General features: G+C 39.4%; 2 protein-coding genes across 2 annotated transcripts; both read right to left on the reverse strand.

Moving 5' to 3' along the window:
- Positions 1 to 6,787: 6,787 nt before the first annotated feature.
- On the reverse strand, positions 6,788 to 7,318 carry LOC6567516 (drosulfakinins). Its single transcript, XM_001993690.3, has one exon. It carries the CDS (start codon positions 7,309 to 7,311, stop codon positions 6,928 to 6,930), a length of 384 nt encoding a protein of 127 aa, XP_001993726.1. The 5' UTR covers positions 7,312 to 7,318; the 3' UTR covers positions 6,788 to 6,927.
- Positions 7,319 to 11,689: 4,371 nt separating this feature from the next.
- Positions 11,690 to 24,160, reverse strand: LOC6567515. Its single transcript, XM_001993689.3, has 2 exons — positions 22,555 to 24,160; positions 11,690 to 13,699 (listed from the first exon to the last, which is right to left on the reverse strand). The coding sequence occupies exons 1-2, from the start codon at positions 23,348 to 23,350 to the stop codon at positions 12,414 to 12,416; spliced, it is 2,082 nt and encodes a 693-aa protein (XP_001993725.1). The 5' UTR covers positions 23,351 to 24,160; the 3' UTR covers positions 11,690 to 12,413.
- Positions 24,161 to 24,705: the final 545 nt, after the last annotated feature.

A 24,705-nucleotide genomic window follows, 5' to 3' on the forward strand; every position in this document is an offset into this window, starting at 1 on the left:
TTCGTTTTGATTAGCCGAGTGAAACAGTAAACAAGATGCCAACATGCCTGACAGAAAAAACTTGTATCTCGGTTTTACTGTACAAGAAGGGCCCAAGACACTGTCATTTACAACGGTTATTTGTTAGCATTTATTTTCAGGTAGAACTTTCAAATGGCTTTTACTTTTAATAAATTCGTCTCTCGTGTCAATATAGGTTACTAACTGATTCTCTATGGAATGTCTTAGAATTTAATTCCAATTTTTTAACTGTCTCCATTGAATGTATTTCTCTATTTTGATTTACAATTGAATTTAAGTTATTTTAAATACTAACTCTATATGCATATAGGAAGTATCTTACTCAGATTTGTTGTATTTATATATTTTCCTAACCACTAATTATTGATATCCCTTTGAATATACTGTACTTACTAGTGTATATCTAGTCGGACTCAACTGCTTTAAATGACAAAATGCATGCGTTTTGCTTTCGACTGTTGGGTGCCGTTAATGTGATTTATCTAACAAATATCATATCTGTGATCATCACTTTCTCTGTCTTATTCTGTGTGGCTTGTCTGTTTTAAATTGTTTTTAGGTTTGTTTTATTTAATCGCAGTTGCAAGCAAAACAATTTTAAAATTAGTCATACATTATACTCGGCTATACTCTGGCGAATGCAAGCATGCTTGAAGATACAGATACTGCTACAGCTACACACATCTTCAGATAAAAACGCACAAGTGTATATGAGTATATAAGAGTACATACATATAGATATATATATATATACATAAACATATACATAGACATACATTTACAGAGTTAGAGCCCCCCCTTGGACTGTGTTGGACACGGTTGATTCCTTTAGCTTGGCTCTTGTGTCTAGCATTGCGTATCTGAAATGTGCTTCAAGCGCAGATTAAAGCAAAGCCATTCAATAGAGGTGCGATCAAACGACACAGACAACGTTTTTCATTTTATTTCATATAGTATTTCAAATATTTTATTAAATTATTTTTGACGGTGCGAATCCCCAGTTGCATTTGTCTGTCATCTGATTGGCACGACACGCAACCACCTCTGCTGGGTAGAGGCACTAAAGCGCTTTAATATAGCGTTAAATTTGTAAATTTAGAAACTTTCCTATTGGCTATGCTATTATACAACAGACATCATTTCGATACGATAGTAAAGTTATACCTAGAGAACATGCTTGCAGTATGAACTAACAACTGCAATCAAATTGCAATAATGTAATATTAGACAAACGCTGAGGCCCCCAACGATGATGACGGTTATACTCCTTATCACGATCTAACTTTCTAAGTACTTTAGGTACTCGCACTTAAATTTGGGTTATTTTCAGACGACAAACCCCAAACTATGAAATTCACATTGCGTCACGAGTCTCGGTAGAAAGACACAAAAATGCTCCACAACAATTGTCACATTGTACTCGTTACGCCATTTCGCTATTACTCCTTCATCTTCTTCTTCTGCGTCACCTTCTTCTTCATCATTTTTTTTAACACGTTTCCACTTTTTAACAATAACAATACAAAACATTCGTGCAATTCAAGCACTACGATGACAGAGTTGCGCATATTAAGAAAAATTAAATTCGTGAGCTTTTTTATTTTACAACTCGCGAAAATTGTTTAATTTGTTTTTTATAGCGTGTGCCAAACAAATAAAGACTATTCATGACTATTCAGTTTGAAAATAGTGAAACTTAAATGGGAAGATGATGAAGTGTTGAACAAAATGGGATTACTTACAAAACCAACCAGGGACTTTAAAACTGTTTATATTTGGTACCTTTTTTATTTCGTTGAACTTGCAATTGAATTGCAATGCCAAATCAAAAGTCTAATTTTGTGACACATATGTAATTTTGATCTGTGTTTAATAAGTCAGTGTAATTCTCGGGTTTTTTATTGTGATTCGTTAAAGAAGGTAATTTGCTCTAAGTTTTTGTGTGAGTGTCAAATTTGTGAGCTTTAATGCCTGGTATAGTTTTGGGTCTTTTTTCAATGAAACGTCCCTAACTCAAGCAAATCGACGTCAACTTCAAATACTTTTTGCAATACATACATAGTAATTGGTGGAAAATGTAGAAAATGTACTAAAACCAACATACTTACACACACACATATATGTCTACTCGCAATTTAAATAGTTAGTAAGGTTTGGCGAACAATGCACCCATAAGGTGAGCATTACGGCGTAGATAATGAAATCCAACAAAGAAATTGCTCAAAAAAGCGTGACGCTTGGCGCTGCTGATGAACTCTGCGCCATAAATTGCCAAGAGCCTACATATACATATAGTATATGTAGATATATATATATATATATGCATATCTGTTGGCCATAAGGTCCATCTAATTGCAAACCTTTGCGGTATCTAGATATCTAGACACAAAAATTCTTATGGTAATTCATTTTGGCCTGAATGTGTTTTATTGCCATAATTGCCTGTTGAATGAAATTTTTCGGTATTTCCATCTGGTTGTAATTTAGCAATTTTCTTTCTTTTCGGGTGCTAAGCGACTTTCATTTATTTCGGTCAGCTGAGTTCAAATGGCGCGTGTTATGTCGGTCAGTGGTGGTGCCGGTGTTGTCGGTGGTGCCAATGCAGCCCACGTCTATCCACTTAGTCTACAATACACTCATTCCTCATCCATTGGAGGCGGCACTCGCTACCAGCAAAAGCGGAAAATTATAGGAGTCGGAGTTGGAGTTGCTCATTGACACCATCAGATTGCTGCTAACTGTTCTCTTATTGTGTTGGCTCTTTGTGCCGTTGTCGGTGGCCAAGTTGCTGTTAGATACGATCATCATTCATCAGCTTCTGCTTGTGAAGTGTGTATCGTTTATCACACTGTTCAGGGAAAGTTCTGCACCCGCACGAGTTAATTATCATATTTCTCAAAATATTTGAAAATTGTTGTGGAACTCGGATTAGGTTAATAGTTTTTTTGGCCAATATAATCAACTTGAATTTAAACATGTTCTGTTTGGAATAATATTTGATTCGAAATTGTAACCATAGAAATGAGTCAAAAATCAATCACCAGTTTTGATTAAGATTTCGGTTTTTTTGTTGTATCATGAATCTTGCATCAATGCATTCTTTGGTTGTTTGTTCGGATGTCAAGTAAATCTATAGAAATGTTCTTAAACTGCATTGCCAATCCACATGCGATACACGCATTCTAAAAGCAGGATTTTGGCTTAGCTAATTAATTGTGACCGTTATATATGTTATACATATGGCAGATGTGATTGTGTTGCGATTGTACCTGCTTTATTAGCACATTCTTATAAGTAGCTTGATAGAAATACAGTTAATTTGCAGTAAAGTGGTGATTGGCAATACCTCGACTTGTCTGCAAAACTCGTATAGAGTGTGTGTCGATATGCGTTCTGACTGCTACCGGCGAGAAGTTATGGCTGTGACCTACCTTTAGAACTGGAAGCTAGCGAGCGGCCAAACACAAGTTGCACTTGCAACAGCTGCCACAAACGGCGCATCGATGCTCCAGTTTGAAAACCATAGACCTGTCACGCAGCCACAGCAGCAGCCCCAGCATTCACAGTGTGTTGAGGAGAAAATCGGAAAATAATTGCATTAAAAGTCGAGATCCCTCCTTGAAAGAAGCGCGAACAGCAAATGCGGCCAACAAACAGTCTAAAGGCGGTATGCGGCATGCGGCGTGCAGCACACAGCAGGAGGCAGCAAGTGGCAAGTGGCAAGTGGCTAGCTGAACTCGTTCAGCAGGAAAATGGTTTGTCTATCTTAATACACGTACAATTGGATTGAGGAACAGTAGCTTAAGAAATACCGCTAATTGAATGATTGTGTTTGTGTATTGCAGTTGTTTCTGCTATCAAATATGGACAAAGTACAGTTAAAATGTGCTCACATCAATTTTGTTCTTGTATCTAGTGACAATGCCTAATTAATGTAGACTCAAGCCATGTCATGATAATGCCTAATTAATTCTGACTTAGGTAGACATTTAATGAGTAGCCATTATTATTTTCATCATTATTACGATTATTACATGGACACAAATTATTGTGATTAATTTTAATTGTGGGTCAAATTCAATAAATAAATCTGTGACATTTGCCACCTATGATGAACAGATCATTGAATTAATTAATATAATTTTCACCTAAACAAAAGCAACGACACTCTTTAAAAATTCAGCTCGAGTTAATATATTGAATTTGAATTCAAATTTACCCTAATCACATCAATAATAATAATAAGCCAACAAGCCGATTGATGAATATTAATTATGATAGCTTATCTTTGGCCTGAGTTGAAATTAATAAAATTCAAATTGACTCTTTGTTAATTTTTACCAAATAACATTTAACAAACCAAATCGAAATGAACTCACCTAATTTGCATTCTTATATCACATCCCAATATCCATTTTACGAATATGCATTCGGTAGATCCAATAGCATCCAAAATGTCTCATATCGTATAAGCAAAAACAATGATGAGCCAAAGGGTAGTTGCCTTTGTGAGAATAATTGACTTCACTTGTAGTTCTTGGCGATTAACACACGCTCCCAAACACACTCGGGGGCAGTTAGCATTTTCCAAAGCGAAACAACTGCAACCGATTCAGCGACCGAAGCGCGTGAGGCCAATAACGAGACTAACTGCTCGAGAGCAATTTAACAGCGTCCAGAGCGTCCATCGAGGCGACAAAGCGTCGTCAGTCGGCCAAACGGCCAGCGAGTTTTCCATCCCAGCTCAGCTGAAGACATTGGTTGTGGCATAGTCTTCGGGTGATGTGCACTTACTCGTAATCTCATTGGACTGGAGGCAACTCTGTCGCGGTGTTGACAGCTGGCGGGGATTAGCTAAAATTCGTGGCTCATGCCCATAATACAGACAGTAATAACAACAATTTGTAGTTCTTATGTCAATGCTATAATTGAATTAACTTACTGCAGGCATAGCTTTAAAATCTGAACTTAAGTTCGCATGATCTTTAATTAAGTATACGCAATTTGAGTAAGCCATTTCGATGTTACACACATAAGAACGATTAACTCAAAATGATCACAAAAAGATTCATTTGGTAACCAATCCCACTGGCGACTTTTTCTTGCCTAACAGTGTCTCTGTAAATAAGTATTTTGGTTTAATTAGAGTAGGTCAGCGTAGCCAGATTCTGACTATTCCTGTCTACCTTGACCAACGATCCCAATTTGAAAATTTCCTGTTGCCGAATAGTGGAAAAACTCGCGTGGGTACTGCCCCAATTGGCGTGTGCTCATTTGGAGGAACACTAAGGCGGGAGCGGTGCGAGAATAGAATTGACCAATATTTGAGTGAACCGTTAGACAGAGGCGCTTGCAGCTCAAGGTGGCCAGCCTGGTCATATTCATTTATGTCTCCTGCAGAAATACCCAGTCGACAGAGTTGGCCACCTGAATGGGAAACAGGTTCGCTACGCGCCTCCATCTCGAAATGGGTCAATCTTTAAGAATGCTGCCTGTCAGAATCTTTGGCAACTACAGTTTCAAGCCGGTGATGGTCTTCGCTGCAGACCCACAAAAGATAGGCGGGCTCCTGTTCAGCTTCTCTGATATTTTTTTTTGCCTCAGTTGTGCTAGAGGTAACTGTGTCAGTTGATCGAGGTTTGTTTTGTAGGATTAGTTGCCCGACCAAAGAATCTTGTCAGGTTTTTCTTAATTGGGTCACTGAGCAATATTTACGGCAATCGACATGAGCTGAGTAGCATAATTAATGCTAAGAGCTTGCTAAATTCAAATCGGTTTAATGAACGCCTGATAGCAAATAGAAAAATATAAGCTTAAGTCTGCATTTGTTTGTCTTAATTTCCAAATCTTCGAAAGCATTGAGTGCATACTCGGGACTTGGAATTAATCAGAATTAAAATGTGTGGTTTAACTAATGATATCAAGCAAACACCCGTTTGCAAATCCAATTGAAGTTAACAATGAATTTAGTAACAAATAATCGAAACAATTTATTTTTCCATGATGTGAGAGAAAAAAATGGAACAAATATATCAAAAATCGTTCCTAACTTTGGAGTTCAAGGACCATCAATGGACAGATTGAAACAGAGATCTTTCATTGCCTGACAGTTGAAATAAAGTAAGTAGCGAAACTGCTTCAAATAATTTAAATAAGAGAGCAATTTTTTCATATATTGCATCTTCCTGAAAGTATGCCACATTTCTTGATTTTCGGCAATCTATCCAATGCAGAAACCAAGTTTCTTTCACAGGTGTGTGCAACCTGCCAAGAAACTATGTACTGTGTTTTCCTAAAAGTATATCGTATTTTTTTATTTATTTTGGCACATGTCTTTTCAGCAATCTGCACAGAAAACCATATAAACTGACCGCGAAGGGTCATTTGTAATTTGTTTTAAGTGTTATTTGTGTAAACAATTCCATATTTACTTATTTTACTATAGAAATATCGCTAAGGAATATGCTGTGCTTGCTAAGTTTTTATGACAATACATTGCACAAGCAAAGGCTACTACTATTATTATTTAAGAGTAGTGGGAAATCACCATATGCTTCTCAAAGCACACCAAAAAAATATTTTAAATCAACTATGGCGGTGCCATTGTGAATGGTACTGCAAGCAGTGCATTTACATACTCTATGAACGACAAAGCAGTACGTTTTTCCTATATTAAATCGCAGCCTGTATGTATGCAACACTTTTTTGTCACAAAAGCAGCTGCTTCACTTTGATTGTTTTAGAAAATTCCGAATTTATGTTTTGTTTTGTGGAATGCAAAATATGTTTTATTTACTTCATAATTGGCGGTTGTAACGAGGGCTATATATATGTTATGTCTGCATAAATATGTACTATTTACAAAAGCATATCACACCAAGATCCAGATACATAATTTATTCGCCTTCACCTTCCGAATCGCATGTGGCCGTAGTCATCAAACTGGTCATCTCCGTTCCGTTTGCCAAATCGCATGTGTCCATAGTCATCAAACCGTTTCGGTCGCTCAATTTCGTCGTTCTCCACCAGCATTTCCAATTCGATGGGTATCTTGGACCGTGTAATTGGGAAAAACCTGTGTCCGAAACCGATGGATCTCAGATTGCGCCTGCTGTTGCCGAAATGGACAAGCGATGGCCCTGGCACGTGGCCAGATTCCAGCTCCAACTTGGGCTCTAGCTGCAGCTCCTCCTTCGCTGGCTCCACACTGCCAGCATGGGAAAGAGTCGGCACAACCAGGAAAAAGTACACTGTAAACCCGAGCAGCAAAAAGGCGCTAGAGTAACACATCTTTACAGTTCTCCAACTGTTGAATGAGTACCAATTCAGCACAAAGAGCTTCAGCTTTTATAGCCTGCATTGCTCCTTCTTGGCATCCTTTGACTTGACTTTGATGAAAACAAAATAAAGCGAACATTTGAACATTTTAATATTCCGCGACCAAGCTCAAGAGCAATAAGATTACAATTCACCTAGCGTAGTCATAATGTGACAGTTGATTGACGTGATTGGATCAACAGAATAAATCCCACACAGCTTCGCTGATAATTACATTTAAGCACGCTGCGTTTTGAGCAGTAACAAATGTTGAGCAAATATAATAGTCTTTAGCTGTTGCAGCATTTGGGATTGCGTTCAGTTAAATAAGCATAGCTTTATTAAATCTGATTAAGAATCACTATTTGCTTGTCTTTACATGAGAATATAGATAAGTATTGTATTGTAATATGTTTAGCTATTGTTCGGATTTTGAGATTGAGTGGGGGTTATTTAAAATGCATTTCCTTATACTGTAAAAAATTTTTACACAAAATACAATCTCACTGTTGATATAAATACATTGTCGACCTTTCGGTTCAAGGAAAATGTGTTAATCTATTTGTAAAATTCCAATTAGTATCTTAAATTTTTTCAAGGTCTAAAAAGGTTATTTTTTCTCAACACAAACAATAAAGACAAATATTTCAAGCATATGCATAATTTTAGATACATCTACATAAATCAATTCGATTTGTCTTTCAACTCCAAACCGCATTCTTAAGTACCCTCCAACAAACCGTTTCTTAACAGATCAATTACAATGTTGGTGTTGTTTTTGTTGTTGGAGGCATCGCAAAGACACGAATCGTGGCCCTTTTGTGAGTTCATTGATGACGGCTTTAATTAAATGTGTGCCGTCAAAGGTACTTCACTAATAGCCAAGCTGCATGGCCAGGCAGTTCCAAGTTAAGCAAGTTGCTCGAGACTGGCGTGTCAAGTGTTGACTCCCTCCAATTGACCGCATTGAGCCGCCGTTTTGCTCTGTGTGTCTCTGTCTCTGTCACTGTCTCTGTCTTTGTCTCTGTGGTTGTGTTAAAGAATTCCATTTGCTGACCGGATTGTCCGCATTCCAAAGATTCAATCGAATAGTAGACACACACACACATATGCATACTCAATCGCACACACACACACACATGCACACTCAATCGCACACACACACACACATACACACTCAGAGGTACATAAAAGACCAAATTAACAGCTATAGAGAAAAGTATCTACGAGTTTATCAATAAACAAACCGCAATCCAAAGCCGTTGCCTCAGCCGCAGCCCAATGCAGCGGCTTTGTAGACTTGGACACAACACACACATGCACAACATTCTCTAGTTGTCAATACTCCATACAACCAGTCGCAGTGCTATGATTGCGACCCAGAGAGTCTCAACTCAAAACTACTCTGTGCAAAAACAAAACACACACACACACACACAAAATTGGTGAGCACACAACAAAAGCCTATGGCCAAGACAAGCATTAGAAACAAGACAAAATCCACAAGCAGCAGTAACAACAATTTTGTGGGCCGCAGCCGGCACATTTGAGTCTATGGTTAATGGCCAAGCTGGAGAGCAGTAAGCCGTTTCGGACAACACCACCACCACCACCACTATCAGTGGTGCTGTTGCTGTTACTGTGGTGACGAGGTTGTTTTCTTGAGACCTAAGACTTGCAGGTGTTTCGAGGTCTCTCTTTAGATAGTAATTCAACGGAGTCGTTCTTCGGATCGAGTTTATACGCTTTTTAAATGGCTCAATGGTGTCGCCACCACATATGTCACAGAAATAAGGAAATTCATTCACTAAAATGTTAAGTACAAAATATGAACTCGGTTTTAGTTATACTCTGGTAGGCAAGTATTTGTATACATATTTATTTAATTTTGTATTTTTCCAAACATTTTTCTCAAAGTTTGCATCACGTTTGCTTCTTTGTTCCAACTTATCGTTTAGCTTATGCATTCAGGTGTCGCAAACGTGAGATACTTTGAAATGATTTATAAAACATAAAAAAACAAGTTTACTTTTGGTTTAACAGCGAGATATGTTTTTTTTTTGCAATAAACAAAATCTAGAGCAGCGTTTATAGCTAAACCACAATTAAATGTAATGTAGTCTAAATGGTAAATTATATTAAATGTATGTTCTCTTTTTTTTAGATATGTTTGTTTATGTTTTTTATTATTTAGTGATAATTATTTGATGTACCGAAAAGAAAATGAGTGCAATTGCATGTACAAAATGATCGATGTTAAATGAAACTAATTTATTATTTTTAAATAATTACAGTTGACAAAAAATATGAATATATTTCAAATTAAAAAAGTAATTAATTCGAATGAGCAATTTCATGTTTCTGGAGTTATTGAAATTCTAAAGTGACACAAAAATTGATAGTTACTACGATTTTAGCTAGATAAGCTAATTATATATTCCATGATATGGTAATTAAGTACGCCAAGGTGTTCTTGCCCCACTCAGAGTGGGCTCATCCACATTGGGGTTGGAGAGGCTGGACCACACCATACCAGACCCACTATATATGTGCATATAAATAAGAAAACTTATGGAGGAACCTGTGTTCAGCAATTTGCCTGCTTGACCAGCTGCCCAAGTCGGCGTTGTGGTATTCCAGTAAAACTGGAAATGGAAAACGTTTTCTTGCCGCATTTTCACATTGCATAAATGTGGAATTTCCATAAACCCAGCAACGACAACGACGGCGACGTCGACTGTGCCGCTGACACACAGCGAGTGCGATCACCAGAGCTCCTTGTCACAAGTCATCATCCACATTCACATCCCCATCCACATCCACATCCACAACTCCAAGTCCACATACCTCTTGCGCCGTGCATAACTCGTCAGCATAAGCGCCGACTTGGAGTGGCTTTTAATTGAAAATCTCTTACGCAATGCGGCAGCAACGGAGCGACCATTGAGAGACATTAATTTTTTTGGTAAGGGAACTGGAACTGCCAATATTGATTTATATGCCACAAGCGGCTGGAAAATATATGTACATTTGTATATATATGCGTTTAACGCCTGCCGGCAATTAGGTAATACGCACGTAAAGGTAAATGGCTATGGGTGCATGTAAGCATGTAAGCATGTAAGTAATAGGCATAAAGCATCTACCTGTAATTACTTATTGTGGCCAGCAACGAGGACAAACCCCGGCGACTGATGCAACTCGCCTTTTTTTTACGACTTTTATGTTGTTGTTGTATGTTGTTATAAACTGCTTAAAAATTAACCTGTTCAACTGAATTGCTGCCCGGTATGTCTATATCTGTATCGGTATCTGTATGGTTGTGCATGTGTATCTGTATCTTTTAATATACGACTCACATGTGCCCCTTTGCGAAGTGGAAGTTAAAGTTGAAGTTGAATTGCGATGATCTTTGCTTTCGGCATTACAAGTAAGTAGCGTCAAGCCAAAAAAAATAAATAATAATAAAAAAAAAAAAAAAAAACTGGAAGTGAAATCGGAATCGCCAGCTTTCAACTTTAAAGCGTCTTGCCGAAATTCTCGACACTCGCTCACTGCGATTTCATCACTCAACATTCAAATATGTTGAATGGCACTTTCGCTTGCTTTTGAATCAGTGTTTTGCATTTGAAAATGTCACAAATCTACCTTTGTACGTTGTACTTGCAGCCTGTCAAAATATGCATGGAATTTACATGTAAATTCATTTATGCATAGCTCGAGACTCGAGTCTACTTTTAGATCTGCATAAGCCCCAACTATTATTCAGTTTAGTTGCTGTTGTGGGAGTTCAAGCCTGTCTGTCACATAGTCTTACCTCGTCCCTTTTTGGTTACCTCCTCGAACCGCTGTGCCAGTCAGTCTTATGCTGATTGACACATGTGTATATATGTACCTATAAATGTATGCAACATGCAACGCATATCTATTACTGCTGTGGTTGTGCCTGCTAATTGACTTTAAGGTGTGCTAAGGCCTACGCCACAAAATATTTATTAGTTGTCGCTAAACTCACATATCACTTTTTTTAAAAATAGATGTTGGCTTATGTTGGCCTCGTGGAACTTATTATAATAATTCAGATAATATCCGTTCAGAAAATTATTTTTCATATTGATTCACTATTTGATGTGCTCTAAAGAAGTCTTCTTGAAATGTTAAGTAAGGATTATGATTTATAAAATTTTAGACAAATGGTTGCTATAAAGTACTTTTGAAATAAACAATAAACAAGATCTTGTAAGCTTTACAGAAATCCTGAAATAATTTCGGAATTTTTGTGGTAGATTTTATTTTTTCCTTCTAATTTCGAAGCTAGCTCTTAAGAAAAATATAAATACACACATTTTATGAACATTTTATTTATATTTATTGTACATATTTATGTCATTACGATTATACACACATTTGTATTTCAGTTACATTTGCGCTTTAAGTTACTAATATGGACAGAATGAAAGATATGTTTATATATGTAGGTAGTTCTATGTAGGTCTACTCATAAGTGCTTGTATTCACTAGCTCTCTAACATTCTATTCATTCCTTCGAAAAATATATATATTTTACATTTGTGCTCGAAATACAACAGTTCTAGGGTCAAATCTATTTTTATTTTTTTTTTAGAATTTACATAACTTGTTAAGCAGTTTTGTCAAGTGTAGCGTATTATATTATTCTACATTATGTATTATAAATCGGTTATATGTTTTGTTTCTTGTCTTTACTTTTATTTTTGACACCCACATCTGGTTACAAATTATTTGATTCTTTTCTTGTTTTGTTTTTAATATATACTTAGAGTATAAACATAATAAGGCACACATATTCATTGTTGTAAATTGATTGTCAACTCGATTTCAATATATCGATATCGATATTGATAACGTTTTCCAATTTCGTTTAACCAATTTTTGTTCAAGTCTGTCTTGGTCGCATTTCAAGTTTTGCAATTGTTGATTCGATTTCATTTCTAAATTGACCAGCATCGCTAAAATGTTGTGTAATTCTATATAAAGTTCAAATCGGCATGAACTATAATTGGATGCCTGCGTTTCTCCTTTCGGAATGCAGCTGTTTATCTGCGTGGTTTGCCGAAACTGCTAGCGGGTCCCAGGGGTCCATATATCGCATGCGGATGCTGCGGATGGCCATGATGCGGATGGGCTGGATGGCCTGGAGGACCTGCTGTCCCATTCGACATGGCCGCCTGTTTGCGCTGCAGTGTCGCCGGACCTGGCGCCATCTGTCGGCGATCGCCATCGTTCAAGTCCAGTCCGGCGACCATTTGAGCAATCTCACGCTCCTTCTTCATGTCCGGCGGATTGAACTGCAGGCTGGCCAGCGAGCCGTGACTGCGACTGCGGTGCTCCTGGCGTATGGAGTAGCTGAAGGCACGCTCATTCAGGTGTCCCTTGCGGCGATAGATGCCAGTGCCACCCGGGGACGGGGACTCTGCACCTGAGGCGCCCGAGTCATCCAAGCCATTGCCCATGGACGCGGCCATTTTGCGGCTGGACATGCTTAGCGGTCGGGGTTCGCCAATCAGCGACTGTGCCATTGAGGGCGGGGGCACGCCACCCATGGCGAGCTGCTGCTGCTGTTGCTGCTGATGGTAGGCGTAGATGGGGGGCACAATGGGCATGCCGACTGGAACGCCACCACTGCCGCCATTCTTCTTGTCCTTCTTCTTCTTCTTGCTTGTGGAACGCGATGGCTGCAGCGTCGCATATTGTTGTGGCATCATCATGGGTATCTGTAGCGGTGGCATGCCAGCCATATGCTGTGCATGATGCAGCTGCATCATGTGATGATGATGTGCCTGCTGATGTGCCTGCTGATGTGGATGCTGTTGGATATGCTGATGGGGTAGCTGATGCGGATGCGCATGATGTGGCGGTGGTCCCTGTGGAAAACCGCGATGACTAATTGTGTGGTATTGGCGTGCAGCATGTGGTCCCGACACCGGACCATAGATGACGCTAGCTGGACCAGGTCCTGGTCCAGCGTGCACTGGTGAACGATGCAACGCCGCCGCCGGATGCATGGGCTTTGGTCTAATCAGTGTGCCCGACAAGCTCTGGCTGCCACTGGACTTTGAAGACTTCTTGTCTCGCTTCGTCTTGCGCTCCTCCTTAACTGGAGGCGGTGGCACATCAATTGGCGTACTTATCTGGCGCGCTCGCAACGGTCTGCCCAGAGTCGAGGTGTTGCCCGAAAACAGTTCGTACGGACTCTCCACGGCACCTATGTTATCCAGCTGATCCTGTGAGCCGCTCCAAACCTTGTGATTCTCATCGCCATTGTACACTGAAGCCTCCCCATCATCCACGGTGACATTCAGATCGGCACTGCTACCGTAAACTGTAGAAAATAAACAAATAAGAAATCTTAGTCTTGGATTTTTTAGAGATTTGAAAATTTGTGCCAATATTAAATTTCAAAAGTGCATAGCCAAACTATATATGCCTATAAGCTTCAAAGAATTTTTAAGCTTCGAATTTAACGATTTCCCACGTCTCAAAAATTTTAATAAATTGGTGCTGTGTTGATCTTTTTTTTTATTTATATGTATTGAACAAAAGGAATGTCATATATGATTATTTATACTCTAGATACGCATATATATTTCTATATGCGACAGGTACACACAGAAACATATAAACTATACATGTATAGCAAGAGCAAGAAAAAAGCATAAAGTTAAGAACCAGTTAAAAAGATATAAGATATCATGCAATCGAGTGAACTGGAATGCAGGTCTGTCTTAAGTTACAGTCGATAGCTAGTTGACCTTCGCGGCCAATGGATGCTGTCCGCTAAACTATTAATGTCCCCCAAAGGCAGTGGTGGGGGAAGTGGACGGCGACAGCGACGGCGACGGGGATGGAGACGGGTAGGTGGTGGGCACAGGTGGGGTGCAATATCCATGGCCGCACTTGTCTCACATTACTGCAGGTGCTATCATTGTGGCTGGCTGTTAGTTAAAGCGCTGATTCACGCCAAGTGAGGAGGGCGCTGGGCAAAGCCAAAAGGCAAAAGGCAAATGGCATTTACATTAACCAAAATGGCTAGAAATTGGCCGAGCGCGTCTAATGCAAAAAAAAAAAAACACTGTCGAAAAATGGGCCAAGACCGTCAAGTGCTGACGTTGGCCGCATTCAAATGAATCGATTGTGAGGCAATTGAATGTGTTCGCTCGATTTGACTTTGACGACTCTTTAACTGTTCCCATCGCACATCGCACACACAACTACTAATGTGTGTGTAAGAGTGTGACTTGGTCAGTTAGGCAATGCAAAAGTTACAAACAGATACAGATACAAATATATAGTAGAGACACAAGCATGTGCGAAGCCGTTACTATTGCCTTTGTCGCCATCGCCATCGCCGTTGCCGTTGCTGTTGGCAATGAAGGTTGGCGCGATTCTGCAGCGCATTTGGGCCATGGCAGCAATGGCAACGGCAACGGTTTTGTAATAAATAACGGTAATTTAATAACTTGAGCGCTGTGGCTACACCTGCAACCTCCCCTCAGTTCCTGCCACACACAAAACTTAACAACAAGACAAGAAACCAGCCCAACCCAGCCCCAGTCGCAGTCGCAGTCTGAGCTCCGTCCGGCAGACGACAACAAAGCGACGAGTCAGTTATATTTTGCATACTCTTACAGTGTGTATTATCATTTTGTTGGGAATTATGTAACGCCTTAGGGCAGACTTATCTGATGCCGTGATATGTAGATATTTTGATTAGAATCTATAGTGGAGACAATCAAGCCAAGACGTTTTGACAAACTAGACTCGTAGTTTTGAAGCAGTTTTGCTGTCGGAAATTATGAGATCGAAATACTATATCATGTCGTTGCCATAAGTCGGTCTTTTTTTAATGTGAATAATTAAATTTGGCTGTGAGAGTATCTAAAATTCGGCCAACCGGAGATAGCTGCTCATTCTTGTTTTTCTTTCATTTTTTTGTTTATGTGTCTTCAGTATTCGTACGTTTTTGTACCTTTGCTTCTTAGCCATGCCATAATTTGGTTTGGTTCCAACGTTTTTTGCTATTCTACTGCTTTGTGGTTTTGTCGCTGCTTAAAGCATAAGAAATCGGCGACTAGCTGTGGAGTCTATTGACCCCCGAGACGCTGGCTAACGTGTGTTCGACTGACTAACGTAGAAAATGAGAGCGAACTTTTTTCTTCTTTTTTTTTGGCAATAGAGCAGCTCACATTTGCCCTCAGCACCCAAAAAGAAAAAAAAAGAAGAAATAATGTATGTAAATTTATGATGTTAAGCGGCAAAGTCTGCAAAAAAAAAAGTACTTTTGTTGTGAGAACCGCTCAGCCGTTTCAAGCGTGGCTTAATTAGCGTGTTTTCACAGAGCCAAATGTCAAATGCATTTTATATACGTATTAATGCCCAAAAGAGCTGGTCGCCCCATTTAGCCAGTTCTCATATAACTTCTGCTGTTTTTTGCCTTATATTTTATATATAGATCTGCATCTTGGCTAAATTTCATTTTTGGTTTCAAGCTCAGCGTCGATATTCGAAAGTGAATTTTAATGGTTTTGTGTTGTAGCTGAAAATATGTATCAATTCTGCGGGCTGCAACTCAAATTTAAATGGGTAAAATATATCAAATACATATACATAAATATATATTCATATAAGCACTTATTTCCGCAATTTAAATTATTTTACTAAGAACCGAAAAATAATTCTTGCTGCGAAATCGAAAATAATTGTTAAATAGCAATTCAAAAAAATAAACAAAATTCCAATTAAATTGAAAAATTACCAATGTAATAATAAAAGGTATAATACTACTACTGATCTACACTATCTTATCCGAGGCGTCACTCGATTTAATCTGGTGAAACTCAGTGCACGATTTCACTTTGAAATGGCGTTTAAGCAATCGATTTGTTGCTTTTACCTCTCTACAAACATAATCTGCGTAAATGCTTTGCGGAAGTCAATCAAATTCCTGAACAATGCTGTACTGGCCGAGCTGGGCCACTTGGCTTTAATTTTAAACGCTTTGGAAAAAATGCAAAAATATATCTCGTAATTACACTTCCAGTTGCAATTTACGCTAATTTTGCTTTGAGCGTGGAAGTTGGATTTATAATTTTTAATTGTTTTCGCATTTCGCTGGCCGCGATAATTACGTGAAATTGCTGCAAGTGGCTAACGAAGGCCTCCTGCTTCTTGCTCCCTGCCATTTACCCCTCTTCTGTGTTGCTTATGTCATAAGAAATGTGCATTTTTCAATTCACTCACGAAAAGTAAAATGAATACTCTCACTTAATGTGGCGAGTCGACTCGGCGCATGCGTGCGTGAAAATTGTATTTCCCCGTTTTGCTGGGCAACAGTGTGCGGCCCACGTTAGTCGCCGATGATTCACTCAGGCGAACAGCTTTGGCTCAAATCGAGGCAGAACTCAAGCCCAAATTCAATGTAGTTTAAGTGCAAAAAAATTGAGAAAAAAAACACAAGCTGTTGGCATTTAAAGAGCGTTTTTTCAATGCAAAATTCCGAGCGGAAAGGGGAGTGCCAGAAGCTGAAAACAGCGCCTTTTGTATTTGCCTCGACTGATGCAAAGAAAAAAAAAACTGAGTCGAAATGTGGCTTGGAATTTATTAGCTGTTTTTTTTTTTGTACATTGTTGGTTTTTGCCATTTCGTTTTCCGCTGGCACGCTTGCCAGCGGATGGTTGCCCCAATGCTCCAAACCACCAACAACTAACCACCATTGACTCCAGCTGCTGCAGCTGCAGAGCTAGAGCTGAACTGGGACGACGCCAACGTATGTCTGTATATTGTAGAATGCCAGACGAATGAGTAGTGGAAGCACCTTCGAGACCATAAATAGCTAGCCATTATATATGTATGCTCAATATTGATATGCATTGGGGTCTGGAGTTGGAGTTAAGTGTGGCTACGGGCACATCCGACGTGAGAGACAAGACAATAAAGATTAAAAAGTTATTTTTGCAAGATTTCACAGAGAAATCTGTCACCAGACGTGCATAAAACCTAAAACATAAACATATCATAAATAAAGAAGAATATAGAGAAAAGTGCACAGTCATAATAATACAAATAATAATAATAATAATAAAAAAGCAATATAAAAATAATAATAAAAAATAAAAATAAAAAAATATATTAAGTGCGATTTCTGTTATTAATTAAATGCCGTTAAAAATGGCAATAGTAGTTTTATTTCAATTTGAATAATTGATGTAAGTATTCATTCATTATAGACACTCATTCAAATAATAACTCTATTAAGCAAAATTACTATCAATTCCAAAAATAACAGCATTTAAAGATCAAGTAATGAAGAGTTTGTGTGTGTGTGTGTGTTTGTGTGTGTGAGAGACAGAGAGAGAGAGAGAGAGAGAGAGAGAGAGAGAGAGAGAGAGAGAGAGAACGAGAGAGAGAGAGGGAGGGAATGTGGGTCAAAAGCTGGAATTCGCTTAAGTTTAATGGAATCATTTTCCGTGCCACAAAAACTTGCTTGCAATCATTGAAAATAATCAAAATCAAATTTCCGTAATCGAGCCATGCTCAAATGCAATTTAACATGGCAACAGCAAACAACAGCAACAACAAATGTTGCAAGTCAACAAGAAATTTTTGCCGATTGACTGCAAAATGCAACATGCAATGGAGCCCAAGTCATTCAACTGCAACTGGATTTCGGTTAATGTGCCTGCCAGTCTCTGCTATATCTGCATAGCTTCTCTCTCGCTCTCGCTCTTTCTTTTTCCGCTCGCTTCATCTCGCTCTCTGTTTTCAATCTATGTAGCCATCTATATACTATTTCACGCTCAGTCTCTTGCCAGCTTCTTTGCATAATAATAATGCAACCAGCCAGCGATGCAACAACAACAACAACATTAACAACAAAACGTTGCCATCGCGGATGCAAACGATGCTCGTAATAGCAGTGCAAATGTTGAACCGCTCCTCAACGGAAGTTGAAGCCGGTTGCTACTATTACTTCTTCTTCTTCTTCTGCTACTGCCGCCACTGCTGCTCCCACCTCCGTTCAATATTTCAGTCATGGTCAAGTGGTCATCCTGTTGCTGCATATTTGCATAATGATCATCGACATCTTTCCCCAAATATATTTACATTATTTTGTTACTTTTTAGCAATTGCCTTCAATATTCCAATTTATTTCCTAATAGAATTTTCATCAGTAACTTATATGATGTCTACCCAAAACACAAGATTTTTGAGCTTTTTGCCCGCTATGTAGGTCAAATTGTGTCTTTCAGTTGAAAACTGGAATCTGGTCTTGAACAATGTTCAACGTGTTTCGGTTTCTTTTTGTATTTACTTTTTTCGGTTGATTTTGCCATTTAAATGGAATCACAAATCCGTCGAAAAACGCATCTGCAAATGGCTTGGATCAACAGACCTGAGGCGCGGCCAACGAATATGCTCAAGTGTAGAGACTGGAATCTGTTGGCCATGTTGTTTATCAATGGACCCACAATGTACGCTAACAAACTTGGCCAACAAACGAGCCATTGGTAGTTGAGGTCGTGGTAAAGAGATAAGCTGTTAAATAAATGTTTTTCATTTAGCACACTTTTAAGCCATTAAAGCGCAATTGAAATTAGTTTATTTAATTAAAATTAAAATTTGAGAGAGTGAGAATGTGTGAGAGACAGAAAAGCAATTACCTAGCTGACAGAGAACGTATAAGATTTCTCATCTTGATGCCGGCACAACACACGGCGACATCAACCTCAATTCAAAGTGTGGCAAATCGAGAAAAGAAACAATGCGCGGCAGCAACAATAATCTCGAAACCGTCTACAAGCAAATTAACAATGTTAATTAATAGAAAATCTACGACTTGGCCACACAAAACAAACACACACACACAGACACACACACACATATATATATATATATATATATGCACGTGTGTGTGATTTTATCACATATCTGAATAAAGTTTCACTTGCTCACACGCTCAAATTTTAAGAATTCCTCCCCGTTCGCCACTTAGTCACGGGTTGCGCTCTGGGTCTGGGTCTACTTCCACTCAATTTCACACTTCCCAGCCAACTCTATACATATATATATATATATATATATATATATACATATGTGTGTATGTGTATGTAACTTCCCACCACCACTCTCAAAGACAACAGTGAAACAAGAAAGTGGCGAACTGGGCAATAACCAAGCCGAGCCAACTCAAGACCAAGAGCAAGACCAAAAACCTGGCAAATGGAAAACAGTCATAACAACATAAACCCTAACCCAAAATTTTCTCACGCGTTCATCTCAATTTATGTACTCACTGGGCGCACACACATATGTACTTATGTATGTATGTACATATATATATATATACATATATATATTTATGTGCACATGTGTGCCCTCGACTGGCACTTAAAATGAAGCTGCAGCTGTAGCTGAAGCCGAAGCTTTTGCGTTGGCGGCGCCGACGTCCGCTAATCTGCACGCGACCACAGTTCCTGTCGAGTCACAATCGTACAGTTATTAAGTTATTCAACCCGTACATGTGTGTGTATGCGTATGTGTGTGTGTGTGAAATCTGGGTATACACAAAGCAACTGCACTTGAGAATGACAACTACTGTCCAGCGGAGATTGACAGGGTGCCGCTGTGTCAAAGTATGGGCTGTGTGAATCCAGCAAAATGGATGGCAACATAATTAATTATGCAAATGCATTCAGATACACTCAGAAAAAATTCCAACATACAATTAGAGTTTAGAAAATCACTAAAAGACGACAAATAGTGCTCTCATTTTCAAAAGTTTGAATATTTCGGAACAATAGTAATATAGCTAAGCTGAAAATTTCTAAGAAATAAAAAGGTTAAGCATTTCCAAAATGTATGTAAAAAAATAAATTTTAATACATGTATTTTGAAAATGTTGAAATTGTCTATGACAAGAATGAAACATTCATATGAAAAATATATGTTGTAGTAGTCCGAAAATGATGATTTTTTAGGAGCATATTAATACTCATATTGAAAAGATTTGGTTCGGAGATCTGGTAAATCAAGCGAGTATTACATATTTCAGTGTGGATCTCTACAACCTTTGATCAAAATTTGAGAAACATATTCATCCGTGTAAAAGGTGAATTCGGTTCGGATATCTTGAAAGACTAAAATGTAATTCATTTTTCAACCAATGGCTCATATGGCATCTATCAGATATAGTGATTTGATCCGGCAGGTTCCGACATATACACCTCTTGCAGCAAAACTTATATTTATGGCAAGTTTAATGAAGATAGCTTCAAAACTGACAGACGGGCATGGCTATATCGACTCGGCTAGTGTTGCTGATCAAGAATATATACACTTCGGGCGAAGACGTCTCCTTACACCTCATTACACATGTAAAAAGAAAATTATAATAAACTCTACCAGTCTTTCCGGTTTCTAGCTCGTCTTTTCAAATTAAATGTGAATTTTTTCTCTCAGTGGGACGAATGGGACGAACTTTATTAATTAGCCGGAGAGTACGGTTTGCAAGTCACTTGATTTGCATACTTAGTTGCGATGATAAGGCAAAGAAGGTACTTTTGTAGCAGCAGGAGTGCAACCAGTAAGTAATTTTCTTTCATGCATTAACTCATGACAATTACAAACAAATTGGTATCTGGTTTGCTTAGACACCACTTTCTTTCAGAAAAATTATAGTACAAGTAGCAAAGTCTTTGAGTTGCATTTCAACTTATTAAGCATGCAGACATTTGTGGCCAGGGAGGAGTTGGCAGGTCGAAAGCGAAATGCGGCTAATTTGAATGGCATGACTACAGATCGTTTTTCGAAATGAAGTTAACTCAACGTGGCTGCTGCTTTTGTTGCTGCTGCTGCTGCTTTCCTCAACTCTAGCAATTTACATGCTAATTATCATAAGTTTGCTGTATAGCCAAAGCAGCGACAACTTCAACTTCAAAAGCAGACATTGACCAGGCCAACAACGAGGCCATTAAGCGGCGATTTTTGTGTGTGGCTCTGTCGACGAAATTTAAATAAGTGGAAAGTATTTAAAACTCTGCGAGTCAGCGAGCAGTGTTTCTCTGTTACCAGACACCACCAGCCAAGTAATCGGCAAACGGCTTTGACGTTCCGTTCGTGTTTGCCACTTGCCGGGCCCTCCATCCGTCATCAGACTCGGCTGCTCAGCCGTCATGCGAGGAACGTGCATAAATATTGTCAATAACAACAATAAAATACCTGTACTGCACCCAAATGCTTTCGTCGGCTCTGACAACATTTTCTATTTTTCAACAATGCTTGAGGCGTGTTGAAATGCTTTTTTCTTTGCACATATTGTTAGCTAGCAAGTATAAGCGTACAGCTCTATATATAGATATGTATATATATATATATATATATATATATATATATATATGTGTGTGTGTGCTTTTGTGTGTATTTCAAGGTGAGGCTCATCTTTTGTAGCTACCTAAATGATAAACAATAAACCTTCAACTCTGCTGCTGTTTGTATAATAGCTTAATTCTTATATTGAAATTGCGCATTTAAGTAACTAAATAAAAAGTCCAGCAACAAAAAAAAGTGATTGTCAAGTTATAGATGATAAAAATCATTAGCTGACTTTGCTTAAATTGCTTTTATGGCTGGTAATATAATCTTAATTAAGATCTCTTCAACATAATGCACAATTAGGCTTTGATAACTAAAAACTATTGCAAATAACTCCATTTGTTAAATATAAAATTTGTGCTTGAAATTCTGTCAATAAATCCTTAAATAGATAATCTTTTTTTTCGAGCAATAGCTTAAGTGATTTTATTCGCTCGTTGCCAATATGTAGACATCAGCACTAATTTCTCCATCATAAAGCTTGACAGATCATTACGTCAAAGTGATGAGACCCTTAGCAAGAGTATACAAAGTTGCTCAGAAAAAAAGTTCAGTTTGCTGGGCTGGGCTGAGATCATTGCTAAGATGGTAGGCAAAAGCAGTTTGCGTTTTGACTAGAAATGTTTCCAGCCGTGATGGAACGCTTCGTGACGGTCACATGCAGCTAATTAGACGACATGCGAACTATATTTAGACAACTGTATCTGCATCTATCTCTGTGAGTTCATCAGTACTGCTGATGCTGACTGTTCTCAGGGAATCAGAACGAAAGACTTAGGCAACGAACTTGAAAGTGTTGGTACTCACAATTTTTGACTGATGTGTAACCCTCGGCGTTGCTGCCAGTACTGCCACCGTTCATGCCATTGAGCACATGTCCATTCGATGTGCGTCCCAAGCTGTTTAGCGTTGTGGTACTGCCTGCTCGCGATCTCCAGCCGCCCTGTCCGGCCAGATGACGATGATGATGACCGTTACCATGCCCGTTGGCCAGACCAACGCTGGTGAGGTCGCCATTCGATTTGCTGCCGGCGCCGGCGCTCTTCAAGGTGCCATAGACGCTGCTGCCGCCACCGCCGCCTGTGCTGCCCGTCTCCAATTGCCTGGCATAGGAGTTATCGGCATAGGCATGGAAACAGCATCTGACTAGAGCGTTAGCGGCCGCCTCCCGCTTGCAAATGAATACGTGGCACTCGAGCACCTTAATTCCCGTGGTGCGACGCAATATGGCTGCAAAGATGGGCGGGTGCTGGGCACGGGGCATGCGCGCAAATGGCGAATCCAACGGCAGAAACTTTGGCTCCGGATGAGCATTGCCCCGCTCCGGTATCAGCACTTGACGCACTGCGGCACAATAGTGCAGCGATTCGATGGGAAAGAAGCGTGTGATCTGCTTCAGATTCTCATCGACATTCTCGAGCAGTATGCCATTGGACCAAACGCTCAGCCAGCTATCGATGCCCTTGGCACCGACAGCGCCCTCTGACGGATAGAGGCTACGCAACGGCTCCTGTATGCCCTGGAGACCGTCCTTGCTCTGACGCGGCACGGCGCTGCCCAGATAGAGCACACGGCAGCGGCAAATGGGCGTCGAGTCGCCCATTCTCAGTTAAAACAACAACAACAGCAGCAACCACAAGAACTACAAAAGATGGAGAAAAACAAAAGCGTCTTACGTTGAGTGTCGCGTTCTTTACGTAGCGTAACGGCAACGTAGGCGCGAACCGAGACCGAACAATGTGGATTTTCTGGTTTTGCTTTATATGTTAGCCACGTACAAACACACACAGATACATGTGTATATGCCAATGTGTGTAACTGTGTGTGTGTGTGTTTATTTATTGTGAGCTGTATTCGAGTGTGTGGTTCTTAAGCCGTCACGAGAGAATTTTAGTTCGCTTAGGTAAGCGGATATTTCTTACACTGCCAGTCACTGCATTCACTAACAATACACAGATACACATGCATCATCGCACACACACATACTAACTGGCAACACACAACCACAGGCAAACAGCAAAAAAACACGCGCTTCACACACAACTTTTTTTGCTATATTTTTCTTCTTTTTTTTTAAATTTATTTTTCGTGTTTTGTTTCACTCTTTTTGTATATGAATTGTAAATTCGTTTTTCATAGAATCGTTACGTTTCCGCCTTGGAGATTATTCTCGTTTTGGGAAAAAACAAATATGGCGTCATGGGATTCTCTGAGTTCTGTGGTTTTCCGTTTTGAACATTCCGTTGCGATAATATATATATATATATAAACACAAATATTGTTGACACGATCAACAACGTAATTGTGTTTGTTGATTAAAAGTCGCTTTTTTGGGCCTGGCTTTTGATAAAGCTCTGCCTCTGCTCAAATTATTTCTGAGTATTATGAATATTCGGTCCGCTCGAGACTTGCGATCGCGACGGCGTCTCACGGTGAAATGAATTACAATAACGTGAGCGGTACGGCGCCTACGTGGTATTTTCAAGACATACATTTATACATAGAGTCTTCGTTGCGAGAGGTCTTCTCAAGCCGCTCAGCTGCGCTCAGTCAGGTAGACAAATGAGCGAAATACTGAGAGAGAGAGAGAGAGAGAGAGAGCGCCCAGACAAGTACCTGTGTTGCCCACCAGCTGCTAGAAGGTGCTGCTGCACAGGTAGGCAGAGGTAGAGGTAGGCAGCCGGTTGTGGATTGCATTGTGAGCCCAAGAGATTATAGTAGGTCTGCGGCTCTCCCAGCAAAATAAATTCAATAGAGAACAATATCTTTGTAGCTCTGTGTTAGATTACCGGTTTATCAGCTTTGCAACGGCGATTGCGACGATTTTTTTGTTTGTCTCGCATAGCGAACTCAATCAGCCGGCTGAGTTCTTTTTGCTGATTATGATTGTACATACATACATATAAATTAATAGGTGTTGGTCAACATTCTTTGAGGAGAACCTGATACAACGTTCAT

The sequence above is a fragment of the Drosophila grimshawi genome, unplaced genomic scaffold (assembly GCF_018153295.1).
Source record: "Drosophila grimshawi isolate 15287-2541.00 unplaced genomic scaffold, ASM1815329v1 contig_311, whole genome shotgun sequence".
In the NCBI taxonomy this organism is placed as follows: domain Eukaryota; kingdom Metazoa; phylum Arthropoda; class Insecta; order Diptera; family Drosophilidae; genus Drosophila; species Drosophila grimshawi.